This window comes from Symphalangus syndactylus, chromosome 16 (genome assembly GCF_028878055.3).
Source record: "Symphalangus syndactylus isolate Jambi chromosome 16, NHGRI_mSymSyn1-v2.1_pri, whole genome shotgun sequence".
Classification (NCBI taxonomy): Eukaryota; Metazoa; Chordata; class Mammalia; order Primates; family Hylobatidae; genus Symphalangus; species Symphalangus syndactylus.
In genome coordinates, this window is record NC_072438.2 from 101,786,009 (window position 1) to 101,805,000 (window position 18,992).

At 50.5% G+C, this 18,992-nt stretch overlaps 1 protein-coding gene across 16 annotated transcripts in view; it reads right to left on the bottom strand.

Moving 5' to 3' along the window:
- Nucleotides 1-18,992, bottom strand: part of PLEKHG4B (pleckstrin homology and RhoGEF domain containing G4B) — an 89,202-nt gene that overhangs the window by 25,197 nt on the left and 45,013 nt on the right. For all 16 annotated transcript variants that reach the window (XR_010116279.1, XM_063619603.1, XM_063619599.1 and 13 more), the window contains exons 3-10: nucleotides 15,641-16,868; nucleotides 13,346-13,555; nucleotides 13,075-13,198; nucleotides 11,651-11,744; nucleotides 5,026-5,109; nucleotides 1,649-1,765; nucleotides 1,197-1,295; nucleotides 430-569 (exon numbers count right to left, since the gene is read on the bottom strand). Coding sequence is in view for 15 of the 16 variants with exons in the window: in XM_063619603.1 (XP_063475673.1) it covers nucleotides 430-569; nucleotides 1,197-1,295; nucleotides 1,649-1,765; nucleotides 5,026-5,109; nucleotides 11,651-11,744; nucleotides 13,075-13,198; nucleotides 13,346-13,555; nucleotides 15,641-16,868 (2,096 nt within the window). In the remaining variant the exon portion in view is untranslated. The remainder of the gene's footprint in view (nucleotides 1-429; nucleotides 570-1,196; nucleotides 1,296-1,648; nucleotides 1,766-5,025; nucleotides 5,110-11,650; nucleotides 11,745-13,074; nucleotides 13,199-13,345; nucleotides 13,556-15,640; nucleotides 16,869-18,992) is intronic.

Genomic DNA, 18,992 nt, shown 5'->3' on the forward strand with positions numbered 1-18,992 from the left:
GCCCACAGCCGAGGCGTGACACAGATGTGCTGCACGCGTTCTGCCAACATCCTGGCCAGCCTGCGGTGCAGACGCCTGGAGGGGACCCGTGCAGGGCAGCCTAGACGGGACTGGCTGTGTGCAGCTGAGATGGACAGGGACTGCTGGGGGTGGGCACAGCTCCCCAGGCAGGACTGGTCAAGAATGAGCTTTCTGATGCACTCTGACCACCTCCTGCTGAGCATCCCCAGAAGCCGGCTCCTTGATCTTTGGAGCCTGTAAATGTGGAAAAGCTCTGACCCAGGCAAAGCGTGGCTGTCAGAACGGAGGTCTGGACCAAGCACAGAGAGGGCTCTCCTTGGAGCAGAGTGCTACGTCTCCTGGCTGCAAACTCCCCCGAACAGCTCCCCCGATGGGCTAGGGCCCAGTGTGGCCCCCGTGAGCGCTCACCGGCTGTCTTCTGTGCCAAGCTCTTCTCTCCTCAGCCGCACCAGGACGGTGCCCCCCTCCAGCCTGAGAGACACGAGCAGTGGGTCTTCCAGGACAAGCTTCATAATCGTCTCGTGCTGGTAAATTAACTCGGTGACTTCCTGCACGGGGTGGGGAGGAATACGCCTTTAATCCCCTCCTCCAAGGGGCAGGTCCTCCCAAGTGCAACAGTGGCAGGAATGTCCTGTTTCTGTAAATCAAGCTGCAGGCCTGTGGCATGACTGTGCTCACTCCTCAAGCTGACAGTCTGGACTGTCCCAGGGAGGGTGTGCCCCAGGGTAAGATCCCTGGGAGGGAGAAGAAGGGGGCTCAAAGCTCAGCTGTAGAAGGTGAACCTGCCATTTAGACCAGGGACAGACATGCAGACCTCACCCACAGACCCTGGGCCCCTCGACCTGGCGGCTGGGCTGTCAAGAGCCCTGTGGCCAGTCCGCCTCTGTGTCTTGTTGGAATGACTCATTCTGAGCAGCAGTTGCCACTCACGCCTGTTGCATGTCATCCAATGCTGTGGCACGGTTTTCCTTCTGGGTAGGGTGGGATGTTTTTGGTGACAAAGGGGAGGAAATGGCCTTTTCTGAGTTAAGAGGGATCTACAAATGAAAAAAGATTTAAAAATCTCTGCTACAGATGACGGTGAACCAAATATTTATTTTCAAGTTTGGCTAAACCTTTATGCCCCCACCTACCTGTCACGTGAAATGAACTTACCTGCAAGTCTGAGGACTCACCTGGGCTGTTCTTGGGGTTCTGTGGGTGTTCAGGGAGCAGAATGAATTCTGTAGGAAAATGACGGCTTCTTCGCAGTTTGCAGCGAAGTGTTCCAGCCTCTGTTGTGAGTTGAGAGGGAGGAAATTATAAGGACACAGTCTGTTAAATGCTAAAGTAAGCAGCTGTGAGTTCCAGTTCCTGCATTTAAACCGATTTTGGGTTGGGAAGCTTCCATATGTGAAGATCCCTGAGATCTACAGACACTTCCGGGGCAGCAGTGCCCTTCCCACCCGGGCTCGGCATTCTCGGATGCACCACGGCGCGGTTGTGTAGACACGAAGACCTGAACGGCGACTGTGACAAGCATGAGATCAGGGATGGTGATGCCCTTTTCAAATTTGAGTAAAAACATCCACATAAGAGAAAGTCCCCAGAGACTGTGGCATGTGCAGCAGCTGCAGGCTCAACCTACCTGACGGAAGCAGATCCAGTCACCATGGCTGTAGGGAAAGGAGCCATCGAGGTCTGCAGTCAGCTGGCAGCTGTCAACAAATTTGTGCAGGGCCTTCAGGGAGCTCACGACCTCACACTGCCAAGAAGAGGCACTCGTTGGTCATGGCTCCAGATGCATCTCTTGGGGGAAAACACTGTAAATGGCTCATTCCTGGGTTCAGAGGATGGAGATGCTGGCTCAAGGAGTATCGCCCCTGCTTTGCTGGAGGCACTGATAACAGCACGCGTCTGGGTGCAGTAATGAAAGTGAGAAGACGGGAAAGAAGGGAGCAAAGAGAAATGAAGGAAAAGGCCCCAGTGAAGAAAAACCAAAAAAAAAAAAAAAAGGAGAAAGAAGAGGAAGGAAAAGGGAGAGAATGAGTCAAGGCTGTTCTCCTTCTGGTGTGGCAGGGGTGGTCCTTCTCAGATAAAACCCACAAACTCTGGACAAAATATAAGGAGAGTTTCCTGAAAGCCCTGGCAGGCCAGCCAAGTCATGCTTATTGTTGGGGCACCTGATGCATGCGGGGCCAGCAGGGGCAAGTTCCCACCATGGCTCTGACCTCAGGGCCGCTGCCCACGTGTGGGAGTGGCTGAGCTCCAACAGAAAACAGGCATCCTTTTTGACAGCAGGTGGCTTTGTAAAAAAAAGAAAAAGAAAAAGAAAAAGGGCTGGGCACGGTGGCTCATGCCTATAATCCAAGCACTTTGGGAGGCTGAGGCGGGCGGATAATGAGGTCAGGAGATCGAGAATATCCTGGCCAACATGGTAAAACCCCGTCTCTACTAAAAATGCAAAAATTAGCTGGGCATGGTGGCATGTACCTGTGGTCCCAGCTACTCAGGAGGCTGAGGCAGGAGAACTGCTTGAACCCAGGAGGTGGAGGTTGCTGTGAGCCGAGATCATGCCACTGCACTCCAGCCTGGTGACACAGAACGAGACTCTGTCTCAAAAAAAAAAAAAAAAAAAAAAAAAAAAGGAAATGAGAGGGGCATCTGGCCGGCGCGGTGGCTCACACCTGTGATCCCAGCACTTTGGGAGGCCAAGGCAGGTGGATCACTTGAGCCCAAGAGTTCAAGACCAGCCTGTGCAATAGGACAAAACCCCCATCTCTACAAAACAAAATACAAAAATTAGCGGAGCGTGCTAGCGCACACCTGTAGACCCAGCTATTCAGGAGGCTGAGGCGGGAGGATCACCTAAGCCTGGGGAGGTCAAGGCTGCAAGCAGCCGTGATCACACCACTGCACTCCAGTCTCAGCAATACAGCTCGATCTTGTCTCAAAAAATAAAAACATACATAAAATATAAAAACGATAAGAAAATGGGCATCTTTCTGGCCTGAAGAAAGAAGAAACAGAGGATGGGGTGGGGTGGCCACACCACTGGAAAGTGAAAGTAGATTCCCAGAAGGGGGCAGCTGTGGAAGAAGCCCCGCGGTGTGTGTAAACTCTGCCCAAGTCTCTGGCCGACCCTGAACCATGCATGCATGGGGAGGACTCAGAATTAAACTGAACCCACTGTGGGTGACACAGAGCTTCCGGTTTGAGTCTAACCACGTTATGTGCACACTAGAACAACACTGTGAGTGTATACCAGAATCCAGTCTCCCCAACAGAATATTCACAATGTCCAGAATTATGTGACCCATCAAGAATCAGAAAAATGGGACCTATTCTCCAAGGAAAGACAATCAGCACAGGCCAACCCAGAGATGACCCAGATGTTGGAATTATTAGACAAGGACTTCAAAGCAGCCATTAAAACTGTGCTCAATGAGGTAAAGGAAAAATGCTTGCAATTTATGAAAGGAGAGGAAAACTCAGGAGAGATATAGAAAATATATTTTAAAATCCATTGGAAATCTTATAGCTGAAAAATACAATATTTGAACTAAAAAATTCACTGGGTGAATGTATTAGTCTGTTTTCACACTGCTATAAAGATACTACCTGAGACTGGGTAGTTTATAAAGGAAAGAGGTTTAATGGACTCAGTTTTGCACGGCTGGGGAGGCCTTAGGAAACTTACAATCATGGCAGAAGGCAAAGGAGAAGCAAGACACGTCTTACATGGTACAGGCAAGAGAGAGAGTAAGGAAGGGCCACACTTTAAAACCATCAGCTCTCATGAGAACTCACTCACTATCAGAAGAACAGCATCTGCCCCCATGATCCAGTCACCTCCCACCATACGTGGGGATTAAAATTTGAGAGGAGATTTGTGTGGGGACACAGAGCCAAGCCACGTTAGCGAGTTTAGCAGCTGAAGAGATGACAGAGTAAGGAGCCAGCGACCCTAAGGACAGGATCAATAGAACAACCTGATACGAAGACTAGAGAGGAAAAAAGTTTAAAAAGACAGATTCTTAGAGATCTGTGGGACAATACTGGTATATGCAATTGAAGTATTAGAAAGAGAGAAGAGAGAGAATAAAGCAGGAAAAAAAATTTTAAGAACTAGGCCAGGTACGGTGGCTCATGCCTACAATCCCAGAGCTTTGGGAGGCCAAGGTGGGAGGACTGCTTAAGGCCGGGACTTCGACTCCAGCCTAGGCAACATAGCAAGACCCTGTCTCTGAAAAAAAAAGTAGCTTGGTGTGGGGGTGAACACCTTCAGTCCCAGTTACCCAGGAGGCTGAGGTGGGAGAATCTCTTGAGCCCAGGAGTTTGAGATTACAGTAAGCGCTGATTGCACAACCATACTCCAGCCTGGGTGACAGAGCTAGATGCTGTCTCAGGAAAGGAAAAAAACAAAAGAAAGAAACAATGGCTAAAAAGGTCCTAAATGTGGTGATAGACATGAATTCACAAATTTGAGAGTTCAAGCCTAAACAGGATAATGAAGACCAAGCCCGCTCGCATTGCGGTCAATTTGCTGAAAAGAAAGGAAGCACCTTGGAAACAGCCAAAGGAAAATTAACACACTTCAGAGATGAACAATGATCTGAATTACGATGAACTTTTCTTCCAAAATTATGGAGGCCAGAAGGCAAGAGAGCAGTATCTTTAAAGTGCTGAGGGGAAAAGCAGAACTCCTCTCAAACCAGAATTCTAGATGTAACAAAAATACCCTTTCAGAATGAGGCCAAATGAAGATGTTTTCAGATAAAAGAAAAAGATACAAAGAAAGAGAAGGAGGGAAAACATACGAGGTGGAAAAGAAACATTTTTAAGTTTTCCATGGCATACTCTGCAGGGCTCCTGCCAGAACTTATGGGGTAGGAAGTAGGTTTCCAGGCTCCCACATGGATGCAATTAGAACTTATCTAAATTCCTTCATGTGTTTCATCTCATCTAGGTGCCTTAATGTTTAATTTTATCCATCACTCAGGATCCCACAGTCTAAACCATTACCTGAATTACTGCATCCTTGTCAGGCCTAAATGCAGATTCTTTATCTACCAACAGCAAGATACTATGAATTATAGATGTGTTGTTCTGAAATAAATAAGAAATAAATATTACTGATTAGCTTTCTTTTTTTTTTTTTTTTTTTTTTTTGAGACGGAGTCTCGCTCTGTCGCCCAGGCTGGAGTGCAGTGGCGCGATCTAGGCTCACTGCAAGCTCCGCCTCCCGGGTTCACGCCATTCTCCTGCCTCAGCCTCTCCGAGTAGCTGGGACTACAGGCGCCCGCCACCACGCCCGGCTAATTTTTTTGTATTTTTAGAGACGGGGTTTCACCGTGGTCTCGATCTCCTGACCTCGTGATCCACCCGCCTCGGCCTCCCAAAGCGCTGGGATTACAAGCGTGAGCCACCGCACCCGGCCTAGCTTTCTAATTTTTAACTTCATTAATAGAATTGCCCAATTTTGAGTGGTACTCCTTCTGTCATAGTTTCCCAGAGTACCTACAGTGCATAAAACATACTTGACTTTGCCCTGAAATGTAAATTATTTGCCCTTATGAATTTTTAATGTATCAGGTTTATCGAGGTATAATTTACATACAATAAGTCACCCTTTTTAGTGAATAGTTCTGTAAGTTTTGACGAAAGCATAGTCATGTAACCATCACCACCATTAAGACAAAGAACTGTTAAGCAACCCCAAAATTCTCTTGTGCCTCTTCGTAGCCAAGCCCTCCCCTATGCCCAGCCCCTGGCAACCACTGACCTGCTTTTGTCTCCACTGACTTGCCTTTTCTAGACATAAATAGACTCAGGCAGGAGTGGCCTCTCTCACTTAGCATTGTGCATTAGGAACTTGTCCCTGTTGTGGAGATCAAGGGTTTGTTCCTCTGTTTTGCTGAGCAGTATTCCATGGTATGCCTCACCACAACCTGTTCATCCATTCACCAGCTGAAGGATAACTGGGTTGTTTCCAGTGTCTGGCAATCATGGGTAAAGTCACTATAAACAAGTTTTCATTTCTCTTGGATAAATATCTAGTAGTGGGATTCCTGGCTCATGTGTGATAAGTATGTGTTTTCCAGAGTGGCTGTACCATTTTGCATTTCCATCAGCAATACCAAGCATTTGTTACTGTTTTTGTGTGTTTCATTTTGGTTTTCAGTTGCGTTTCCCCAGTGATTAATGACGTTGGGCATATTTTCATGTGCTTATTTGCCATCTGTGTATCATCTTCAGTGGAGAGTACTCAAATCCTTTCCCATATTTTATTGGGTTGTTTTCTTATTACTGAGTTTTGAGACTGTATATATTCTATATACAAGTCCTTTAACAGATGTGTGTATATTTTCAATTGTTTCATTGTGGTGAAACACTATCATCATCGTTTTTCAGTGTACAGTTCAGCAGTCTTAGGTACATTCATAATGTAGTGCAACCGCCACCACCATTCGTCTCCATAACTCTTTTCATCTTGTAAAAGCAAAACCCTGCACCTGTTAAAGAAAAACTCTCCATTACCCCCTGCCCCTGGTGCCAGGCAACCATAATTTTACTTTCTGTCTCTGGGATCTGGGCTACTCTGAGTACTCATAGAAGTGGAATGTTTGTCTTTCTGTGATTGGCTTATTTCACTCAGCATGTTTTGATTTGAATTTCTCTAATCATTAATGACACTGAGCATCTTTTCATGTGCTCATTAGCCACGTATATATCTTCTTTGGAGAAATGTCTATTCAAGTCTTTTGTTCATTTTTGAATTGGGCAGTTTGGTTTTTGTGGTTGTTGAATTTTAGGAGTTCTCTATATATTCTGGATATTAATCTCCTATCAGGGACATAATTTGCCACAATTTCCCCCCATTCTGTGGGCTGCCTTTTTACTCTGTTGATAGCGTCTTCTTATTTACTTTTTTTGAGCTGGGGTCTCTCTCTGTCATCCATACTGGAGTGCAGTGGCATGATCATGGCTCACTGCAGCCTTGACCTCCTGGGCTCAAGCGAGCCTCCCACCTCAGCCCCTTAAGTAGCTGGGACTGCAAACATGCACCACCATGCTCAGCTTATTTATTTTTTTTTTCATAGAGACAAAGTCTTACTATATTGCCCAGGCTGGTCCTGAACTCCTGGGCTCAAACGATCCTCCTGCCTCAGCCTCCCAAAGTGCTGGGATTACAGGAATGAGCTACCACATCTGTCTGGTAGTGTCTTTTGATGTACATTTTTTAATTTTTGAAAATTCTGATTTGTCTATTTTTTCTTTTGTTGCTGGTGCCTCTGATGTTATATCTAATAAATCACTGCCAAATCCAATGTTAGAAAGCTTTTGCCCTATATTGTCTTCTAAACGTTTTATAGTTTTAGGTCTTACAATTAGGTCTTTGATCCATTTGAGTTAATTTTTTATATGGTGTTTAGGTAAGAATCTAACTTCATTCTTTTGCATGTGAATATCTAGTTTTTTAAGCACCATTTGTTAAAAAAGACTGTCCTTTCTCCATTGAATGGTCTTGGTACGCTTTTCAAAAATCAGTTATGTATATGATTGTTAGTTTCATGGCTTTCTATTCTATTCCATTGTTCTATATGTCTGTTTTTATGCCAGTGCCATACTTTTTTGATTACTGTTGCTTTGTAGTAAGTTTTGAAATCAGGAACTGTGAGTCCTCCAGCTTTGTTTTTATTTTTTTACAATTGTTTTGGCTATTTGGAGTCCTTTGAGATTCGCTATGAATTTCAGGATAGGTTTTCCTATTTCGGCAAGAAACATCGGTGGAATTTTGATAGGGATTGCACTGAATCTATACATCACTGTGTAGTATTGATATTTCAATACAATATTAAGTCTTCCAATCCTTGAACATGAGATATCTTTCTATTTATGTCTTCTTTAATTTCTTTCAGCTGTCTTGTAGTTTTCAGTGAAAAAGCCTTTCATTTCTTTGGTTAATTCCTAAGTACTTTATTCTTTTTGATGCTATTGTAAATGAACTGTTTTCTTAATTTCCTTTTCAGATTGCTCACTGTTAGCATATAGAAGTGTGACTGATTTTTGTGTTGACTTTGTATCCTGCTACTTTGCTGAATTAACTTATTGATTCTGTTTTTTTTTTTTTTTTTTTTTTTTTTGTGGAATTGTTAGGGTTTTCTGCATACAAGATCACATCATCTGGGAATAGAGATAATTTTACTTCTTCCTTTCCAGTTTGGATGCCTCTTCCCCCCCACCCCCCCTTTTTTTTGTCCAATTGCTCTAGCTAGAACTTCCAGTAATATGTTGAATAGAAGTGGGCATTATTGCCTTGTTCCTGATTTTAGATGAGAAGATTTCAGTTTTTTTGCCATTGAGTATGATATTTGCTGTAGATTTTTCATATGACTTTTATTATGTTGAGGTAGTTTCCTTCTATTTCTAGTATATTGAGTGCTTTCATCATGAAAGATGTTGAATTGTCAAATGCTGTTTTTTTTTTTGGCATCAATTGAGATGATCATGTGTTTTTCCCCCTTCATTCTGTTTACACTGATCAGTTTTCACGTGTTGAACCATCCTTGCATTCCAGGAACAAATTGTACTTGGTCAGGGTGTATAATCCTTTCAACCTGCTACTGAATTTGATTTGCTAGTATTTTGTTGATGATTTCTGCATCAACCTTCATAAGGGATATTACTCTGCAGTTTTCTTTACTTTTAGTGTCTTCGGCTGGCTTTAGTATCAGGGTAATGTTGGTATCACAGAATGAGTTAGGACGTATTTCCTACGTGAATTTCTTTCGAAAAAGTCAATAAGGAACTTACATGCTTGTAAAAAGTTTTATGGAAACTGAGTTTTGGCACTTCACACTGTGTCTACCTTGTGTTAGAGAAGTTAACTGAGCTTTAGAGCAATGCACTGTGAACCCTTTTTGGTGAACGCTAACAATAAACATATGTATTCTTTTTTCCACCCTGATGTCACTACCTTAGGTTTGCTCAGCAGGTGTGGGCTCTTCCAGATTCCTCTTGTGCCCAGGAAACCTCTGGGTCAGCTTTGTTTCCTCCCCTAGCATCTGTTCCTTGACTGTCAGTCATTTCTTTGTCTAGGTGAAGCACAGACCACTGCCCAGGTGCTCAACCAGGGACAGCTCATTACTCATGCTGTGGTGCAGGGCCTCATGTTCCTTTCTTGGAGGCCTTGAGAATCTCTCAGAACCTCTCTGATCAGTGCCTCCCCTGGCTCCAGGCCTCCCTGAGGCTTTCCTGACAGTGTCTGTGCACTGGGGACTCCTGTCTAGCCTAGCTGGTGCAACCCAACTCGTGGCACTTCTTGTCTGGACCTCGGCCTGTGCTCTCTCCTCCCGGTGACCCCTTCCTGACCTCAGGGAGTCACCTCAGCCCCTTGTCCAGCCCAAGGTCCTTGTCACTTGCTCCCAGGCCAGCCGATTTCTGCTGGCCCAGCCACCCTGCCAGGCAGTTCTGGAGGATGCCACTGCAGGGCCCAACCTGAGTGGATCCAACTCTGTAACGGGGGTCATGACTAAGCCTGTCTCCTCCAAGTCTCAGGTAGGACACTGAGATTTTCTAAGAAGAGCCACATACTGTGAAAGTGAGAAGAAACCACAGGCAGGACTGACAGTGAGGAAGGGAACAAGAGGCAGGTTCACTCTAAGGTGAGGGGAGGCAGGCTCGATGCAAGGGGGAAGTGTGGGGGAGAAAAGTGGTGGCAGCAGGGTGGAGAGAGAGGAGGGAGGACTGTCAGGTGAGGGGAGAGGAAAGGAGGGCTGCAGGGTTGGGGAGAGAAGGGAGGACTGTGGGGGAGGAGAGGAGGGGGGAGATGAGGGAGGACTCCAGAGTTAGGGAAGAGGATGGAGGACTGCAGGGTGGGGGAGGAGAGGAGGGAGGACTGCAGGGGAAAGAAGGAGGACTTCAGGTTGGAGAAGAGGAGGGAGGGCCACAGTGGGGACAGGAGGGAGGATTGTGTGGCAAGGAGGAGAGAGGATTGCAGGGGTGAAGAGGACGGATGGCTGCAGGGTTAAGGAAGAGGAGGGAGGACCATGGTGGGGAGAGGAGGGAGGGCTACAGTGTGTGAGAGAGAAGGAACCACCGTGGGGGTGGAGGGGAGGGAGGACCACGGTGGGGGGAGGGAGGGTCACAGGGTGTGGGAGAGGAGGGAGGGCTGCAGCATGGGAGAAGAGGAACGACTGTGGGGGTGGAAAGGAGGGAGGACCAAGGAGGGGAAGAGAAAGGAGTACCACGGGAAGGAAGAGGAAAAAGGAGTACCACGGGAAGGAAGAGGAAAAAGGAGTACCACGGGAAGGAAGAGGAAAAAGGAGTACCACGGGAAGGAAGAGGAGGGAGGGCTGCAGAATGGGGGAGAGGAGGGAAGACCACAGGTTGGGAGAGAGGAGGGAGGACTGCAAGTGGGGAGAGGAAGGACCTTGGAGGGGGAGAGGAGGGAGGACCTTGGAGGGGAGAGGAGGGAGGACCTTGGAGGGGGAGAGGAGGGAGGACCTTGGAGGGGAGAGGAGGGAGGACCTTGGAGGGGGAGAGGAGGGAGGACTCCACGGTGGGGTGAGCTCTGCCAGTGCTGTCCCTGACTGACGTCTTTCCTGGCACAACCTGCCACCCGGTGTCCCTAAACTTGAGTTTCCTCAGTGAGTATAGGAGCCTCTGCCTCCATCTTCAGCAGGGACAGCAAGGGCGAAATGGGTTTAGCTTTGTGGAGAGCAGGTGGGTCATGGGAGAGGGCACCCTGGGCTCTGTCCCCGTCCCCTCCCTGTCCCTGTCCCTGGACCCCCCTGTCCTCTCTCCCTGTCTCTGGGCTCCCATCTGCCCCTGCTCAGGCAGCAGCATCTTCCCATCCCCAGTGCTTCCCATCTCCTCTGGATGTTGCTTATGGTTCAGTGCAGGGCCCCTAGGCCACGCACAGTGGCTCATGCCTGTGATCCCAGCACTCTGGGAGGCTGAGGTGGGTGGATCGCTTGAGTCCAGGAGTTCAAGACCAGCCTGCGCAATGTGGCAAAACCCCATCTCTAGTAAACATACAAAAAATTAGCCGGGCATGGTGGCACGCGCCTGTAGTCCTAGCAACTCTGGAGGCTGAGGCAGGAGCACAGCTTGAGCCTGGGAGTTTGAGGCTGCAGGGTCCTGTGGCAATGGCACTGTCTGGGGCTGCCAGGTTCGTCCCCACCCTGGTTCATCCTTGCAGTGAGCTATGGCTGCCCCTTCCTGCCTCTGTCCTTTGTCTGAAGGGTGATGCCACGCCCTCCATCCTGATGGAGGGGCATAGCGGGGGCAGCTGCACTGGGCAGGGATGGGGCTGCGCTGCCCTCCCGGGACAAGTGCCCACCACCCGGGCCTGGCTGGCTTTGCTTTTTAGGTTTGCAGTGGCCCCGAGCATGGAGCTTCCCCAAGTCCCCAGCGGATGGGCCAAGCCCACCTTCCCCAGTGTCTGTGCCTGGCCCTGGAGAGCAAGAGCTGGACTCACTGGGAAGACCCCAAGAAGGAGGGGGCTCTGCACAGGGGCCCCCGTCTCGAATCTTCACACTAAGCCTGTGGACTGGCTACTCCAGAACCACAATGCGGGCGGCCCCAGTGGCACATGGCCCTACGACGCTCTGCACGCCCAAGGGACGTGACAACCCTGCCGTACCTGCAATCCCGCGAGGGCCTGGGAGACGGCAGGGGCGGCTGGACTCCTGCGTGCATCCACCAGGACGACCAGCCCCAGGTCCCGGATCTCCTTCCTGGGGGGGGAAAGACAGCCGATCTTAACCACTGAAGGTTAAATCTCTTAGAATAACAAGCTTCGCCACCTCTGAGGCCAGTTGTTACTGGTTTCCTTTCAGCTCTAGAAGTTAGGGGTCCTCTATACACATCAATCTTCCACTTCCCGAAGGTGCAGGCCCATCAGCTGGAGGCACCACCATTGCTCCTCTCGTGGAACCGGATACTGACGTCAGACAGTGTCTCTGGGCATGTGGGGCTGGGGCTACTTTCCCCTAAACACCCACCCGTGCTCCCGGATGGACGAAAAGGGCCCTGCTCCATCAAGGGGGCAAGGACTTCAGGGCCTTCTTGCCCTCATTTATTTGTTTGGGCTTTAACGTAAGCACAGAAGGTGATTCTGATGGGATGTGGGCGGCCTGTTCCCAAGACGGAAGCTTGAGATCAGTCAGGAGGGTCCTTACTTATCCAGAGCCAAGCTAAGACTGTTAGAACATCTTTTAAAACTAAAAATACCATCACGTGGTTTTGAAAACTCCAATTTAAAAGCTTTGTCTCTGTGATTGTGATTGGAAACTTCAGTTCAAAATTTAACAGGAGAGAATGGTAGGTTGGGTGAGTTGATATATTCATTTTAAAAAATTTTAGTGTTCGGCTGGTCTGAAGGTAGTGAGTTATCTCATTTGATTGTTCACACACATTACAGATCAAACACCTTATTCTATTCTTTCTCCCCTTCTCACTACTGCACTTGACTAGTCTTAAAAAATATATAGCCTGGTGAGGCTGAGGAGGGAGGAGGATCGCTTTAGCCCAGGAGGTTGAGGCTACAGTGAGCTGTGATTGCACCACTGTGCTCTAGCCTGGGCGACAGAGCAAGACTCTGTCTCAAAAAAAAAAAAATTTGTGTGTGTGTGTGTTCTTTGAGAAACTTCTTCAGCTCTAACTCCAGGATTAACTGACATTCTAATTAAGTTGTGTTTCTGGACACTGATCTTATAGCACTCTTGTGAGCCAAGGACACAAGGGAACCCTGACTCAAAGCCGGCAGAAGCTGCACATCACACGGATGGCTGAGTCCTGGTCCAAACAGTGAGTGTGCCCCGTCTGCCCCGTAGCCAGGTGTGTTTAATTGTGGGTGTCGCTGGGAAGGATGTGTACAGAAGACAAGAAACGGTGTATAGAGATCAAGGCTGGAAGCACATGGGTGCCGACTGCTCCGAAAGATGAGGTTAGGAGAGGCAGAGTCTGGCCATGGAAGCTGGCACCTCCCCGTGCCCCCCGCTTTGCCACACACATGCAGCTGGGGTCCCATGGGTCTGCAGGGTGGGGCCTGGCCCCCCGTCCCACCTGGGGATGCTATGGAAGTACAGCAGCAGGCGGGTCAGCTCAGCGCAGGACGAGTGTTCCCTGGTCCAGGGCAGGCTCCTGGTGCGGACCTGCACCACTGCTCTGCCGTGACGGTCTCGGGTCCCTGTGGAGACAGAGACAGCGCAGCTGCCAAGGGCTTCACTCCTACGAGGTGGTGAGCTGGGTCTGTGCTGTTGGCTTAGATGTGAGATCTGCCCTGACAGGAGGGCCTGGTGTGTGCTCACCTGGGCAAGTGGCAGCCCATGCTCACCTGGGAGGGTGATGACCCCAGACTGCAGCAGCTCCTGGTTGACGTCCAGCACCTGCTTGGGCACCTGGCTGGGGAAGTCTCCTGTGCTGGGTGGCCACCCTTCTTGCTCAGGGTGTGGCTGCTGGGCAGGCACATCGGAAGGCCCGCTGGGGTTGTGGCAATGGAGGCTGCCGCCGTCTGTGCTGACACAGGCTGAGGACGCAAGAACGTCTGGACAAAGGAAAGAGGCTGTGTCAAAGACGAAGGTTTTCCTGCGCGTTGAAAGCAGTTGCTATGCTCAGCTTGCTATGAACCATGGGACAAAAACATGCATGAAAGTAGGGGGTTCCATGAGGACTTGTCCCACTTCACATGGGAAGTGAAAGCATGTCCCACTGCACAGGGCACGTGGCATCATCACGGACACGCAATGTCATCACGGAGACGGAGTCTCCAGCTCACAGACATGCTCACTACCTGCAGACGCCCTAGGAAGAACAGGTCATCTCATCCCTACTCATCTGCTCAAAGTGCAGCGTGCGTGACTGCATGGGGTGTGTGATTGTGTGCGTCAATCTAGAGTGTGATCATGTGAGGCATATGACTGCATGTGGTGTGTGATTGCATGTGCGTGTGTGGTATGTGTAACTCTCACACATGTGATTGTGTGAGGCATGTGACTGGTGTGTTGTGTCTGATTGTGTGTGTATGTGGAACTCTGGAGTGTGATTGTGTGAGGCATGTGACTGCATGTGGTGTGTGATTGTGTGCGTCAATCTAGAGCGTGATCATGTGAGGCATATGACTGCATGTGGTGTGACTGTGTGTGTGGTATTTGGAACTCTGGAGTCTGTGGGAGGCATGTGACTGCGTGTGGTGTGATTGCGTGTGTGATATGTGTAACTCGAGCGTGTGATCGTGTGAAGCATGTGACTGGTGTGATTGTGTGTGCATGCATCATGTGAGGCATGTGACTGTGCGGTGTGTGATTCCGTGTGCATGTGTGTGGTATGTGGAACTCAAGCATGTGATCATGTGAGGCATGTGACTGTGTGTGGTTGTTACGGTGTGTGTGTGACTGCGTGGGGTGCTGCACGATTGTGTGTGTCTTTTCTGCCCAGTACAAACAGGGAAGAAAATCAATACAAAGGAAAGGTGAGGGGCTGGAAACCACGGGGAGGGGTTAGGACTTCTTTTCACTTTAGCTGAATTGCAGTGAGGTGATAGAATGTACTTTCGTTACAAAGCTCTTTCTGCAGTAGGTCCCGTGTGTGTGCGGCACTTGCTGGGACCCGTCAGAAGTTCCAGGCACAGCAGCCTAACTTCGAAGGCGAAAGGCTCTCGTGAGGTGGCTGGAATGGGCTGGGCCACCCTTCTGTCTCCAAGGGCTGTGGTGCCATTGCCTCCGAGCCCCTGGTCAGGCCAGGCGTGGCTGCCTCCAGGCACCGCGTGGGGGCCCACGGAGAGGAGGGCTCAGCCCGTCACCTTCCTGAGGTTGCGTGGCCCTACTTACTGAGGCCTACATCAGCGTGTTCACATTTTTTCCTTCTTTCCAAAATCATTGGTTATGTTACTCACAGGATATTTCTTTACTCAAAAAAAAAAAAAAAAAAGAAAAAATATTTGAAATGTTTAAGAAATACGTTGTCATTATTTTCCTACTTTGTCCTGCAAACTTAAGTCTTTTAAATCGTCACATTTCCTCTCCTAACCCTTGGGAACTGTGAATGTGGCCTCCAGTTGGAAACTGAGTCTAAGGACCTGGATGTGAGGTCGTCCTGGGTTTAGAGGGGCCCCGAATCCAGCGATGGGTGCCCAAGAGCAAGGAGAGGGAAAGTCAGAGAGGCACTGGGGAAGAGGCCACGAAGGATGGTCAGGGGGCTGCAGCCACAGCCCAGGACACCTGGAGCCCCAGAAGCTGGAAGAGGCGGGAAGGGTGCCCCAGGGCCTCGGAGGGGGGACACACTCTGCCTACAGCTTGATGTTGGACTTCTGGTCTCCAGAACGTGAGTGCCAGTATGAACATGGAGACAGGATTCTTGTGGATCAAGTGACCAAACAAAACTGTGACAGGGTGGGAGGGGGACAGTGCAGGGGGAGGTTGTGGGGTGTGCAGTGGAGGGGGTGGGGGTGTGCACGGGGAGGATGTGGGGTGTGCAGGGGAGGGGGTGTTGGTGTGCAGGGGAGGTTGTGGGGTGTGCAGGGGAGGGGGTGTTGGTGTGCAGGGGAGGTTGTGGCGGGGGTGTGCGGGGGAGGGGTGGGGGTGTGCAGGGGAGGTTGTGGGGGCGCGCAGGGGAGGGGGTGGGGAGCATTTACCTTCCTCTTTGGTGCAGCCGGGACCCTCTACCGGGACACAGTTTGGGGTCCCCACAGCTTGTCCTCCTAGGCGGCCCCCAGGCCTGGCGCCTGCTGAGTGGTGGGAGGTGTGGCAGGCTGCAGCCTGGGCCCCTCCGGAGCTTCTGGGTGCCCTTTCCTGGGACCGAGATCTCCTCGGAAGGGTCCGCCCTGCAGCTCCTTGACCTGCCCGGCTGGGCATGTGCCTCTCCTCTACACTTGGGGTCTGTTGGGGGTCTCCCCGGGGGCCGGAGGTTTCCTCCTGGGTCCCACTGGCTGCTGCCCCAGTCCCCAGGTCCCTGCTGGCTCCAGCCAGGGAGCTGCAGGCCGAGTTCCCGACGGCCTCCTCAGAGCTGCCCAAGGGCATGGGGTTCCGCAGGGCCTCCATGTATGACTCCCTAAACCAGCGTCTAGGCTGCACAAAAGTGGGGTCCCCCGGCAGCTGCCTCCTGCTGCTCGGGATGCCCAGGTCTGTGTGGAAGGTGAGGGCCTTGGGGCCATCCTCCTGATCCACAGCGTCCGGCCTCTCCCCCAACCCCCCATTCTCAGGGGGCATCCGTGGGCTCTGCTCTGAGGGGCTGACCTTTTCGAAATCCCTGTCTGAGCTTCCAGACAGGGTCCTGGGGCTTCCCAGCTCGGCTCTTTCTGGGTAAGGAAGGTGCCTGAGCTGGTCGCTGCCCGTACGCCCTCGGTGGCAGGGTGGGGTCAGGGTGTCGGGGCAAGAGGTGCTTCCCTGGAAATGGGGGCCTGCCATGGCTTGGGTGGGGACTGGGGCCTCTGAGGGGCTGCTGGGCAGCCGCTCAGGACCTGTGCAGCTGGAGCAGCTCTGCAGGATGGCTCCAGGGCTGGGGACAAAGACAGGGTCAGTGAGGTCGCTCCACGGGGCTCGGTGGATGGCCAAGCCTGAGGTCAGCAAGCAGGTTTGCAGGGGGACGTGGCGCCGCTCCCGGTTCACCCACTCCAGGAACGCCCCCGTGAAGACGCAACCATACATGGCCTCAGGGATGGTGACTTCCTCTGTGCCCCTTCCCAGCCGGGACAGGCATTTCAAGACCAGTCTAGCTGACTGCCTCCCCGCCGATGTGACCTGCAGGTAGAAGTCCCCGGGCTGGAGCCTGACTCCGTGCAGGGACGCCAGCTGCACCACCACCTTCTCATCAGCGCACAGCGGCCAGCCTGGGTGCAGGAAGACCAGACCCCTGTACCTGGCCTGAGACAAGAGAGGAAAGAGGTTAGTGGTGGGCACGGCCATGGCCTGAGCCCCTCTGTGCCCTGGGTCTCCACCCCTCGGGAAGGTCAGTGACTGCGCTCCCACAAGGAAGGGGTCTCATGGGGGCTGGGGTGTCCTGTCCCTTGGAACATAAAACAGGTCACTGGGACTAGAAAATATGGGCTTCTCTTTGGTTCAGGGGTCAGTTAAAAAAGCAATTGTATAGCTCTTCCTGGAGGCTGGGGGTAGGCGGGCAGGACAGGGAAGAGGAGGCTGCTTGAGGGCCACAGCCACAGGCCACCAGGCGCTCTGAAGGGTGAGTTGTCCCTCAGAGTGGTCCAGCCTGGGCAAGGGGCTGGGTGTCCACACTTGCCCCTGCCAGCCCTGGTCAGGGCCATCCTATGTGGGGCTCCCTCCTCTGCACTCCCGGTGTTCCCTGTGGCTCCCGGCTGCTGCAGGCGCTACCTCAGCCTCCTCAGCGAGGCGTGCGGGTGCCAGGATGCTGGTGAATTTCACTTCAGTTATTTTCTCTGTTCCCTTTAAATAGTTGAGATCCCACTCCATTTACAATTGAGTACTTCAACTATTTTCACCCAATGTGATTCCATTAGCATTTCCTGTGCTATTAGAAACTGCACACAGATCACTTAACTGTTGAGTGTTTATTTTCCCCAAATGTTGCTCTGACAAACTAAAATACAGTAAACATCTTGGGGCCTAGAGCCCTGCCTGGGTTTCAGTTGCTTCTGCAGAATCTTACACCAAGTTCAAGTTCAACCCACCCACCAATCATGTTTTGCACTGGTAACAAACATGTCTTAGGTGTTGGTGCCTCTTCTCAAGCACGAGGCCCATTCTCAGCTCAGCTTTACTATGCTGGCCTCAGGGACTCAGATTGGAAGTCACAATCCCAGCTTTCCAGAACGGCAATAAAAATGCGCTAAAAACTTAAAAGTGCATTTGCCACTGAAAGAGACACATATTCAGATGGTGAAAGGTTATTCTCAAAAGCCTTTTTCTAATCATTTTCATCTTACTGGGCTTGAACTCTTGGAATGTAAAATCGAGTATGAGCATCCTAGGTGGCTTAGGGAAGTGAAAACAAGTTCCTCAACTTTTATCAGAATTTAAGCTCGAACTTCACGCAAGGGGAGGATACACTGAACAGGAGGCATAAAACGGAACTATCATTGATATGGCAAATTTGACTTAAAGAATGTAAAGTTACACCCTCATTTCAGAAAATAACCTGAATAGATTAAAGTAATGTAACGCAGAAAACTAGAAAATATTCATCTATTTCAGAGGGAAGAAATTAGCTGCCGGGCGGGTCCCAGGGTCTTCTGTGGGCCACTGGCAATTCCAAGTGTCATTTAATTGTCTGATGTCAGGGTGGGCCCTGGAGCTCCTCCACGCCAGACCCACAGTCCATGCAGACATCGGCCCACCCAGTTTTCAGAAACGTCTGCGCATGTTCCTCACACCGGTGGGCAAGCCGTTCAAGAAGCGGCTCCTTGACACCCTCCCCAGATGCTGCGAGGCAGCCTGAGGAGCTGTGTCCTGGACTGGACGCCTGGTGGGGCCACCTCCATCCCCTCCACAGGTTTCACCCCAGAAGAGACAGGTACCCGCCGGTCCTTAAGGCCTCCCCAAGTCTGGCCCCCAGAGTCCGGCCCCGATCCTATTGCCCGGCACACAGCAGTATTGGTGCCCAGGGCATGTTCCTGTGAAGTGGTGATTTGACGTAAAATGCACAAGTGACTGTTGAAAAAATCGTTGTGACTTGTCCTTGCAATCGCACCAGACTTTTTTCAGAAAACAGAAATGGGAGGGTGTTGTAGCCTTTCATGCCTTTTGCCCTCCCACAGGGATCTACAGGTCTCTACATATCAAATATTTGATGAGACAAACCCTATTTCCAAACCCTATTTCCAATATGCATAAGGTTTCTTCGCTGTAGAAGGGAACTGGTGCAGGTTAAGACAGTGGCACAGCCCAGAGCAGGAGGGAAGTCAGAGACTGTGGGGAGGAGGGTGTGTGTGTGTGTGAAAAGATATAATGTGAAGTTCACCAGCATAACCATGTTTATGGGGTATAGTTCAGTGGCATTAAGTACATTCACAG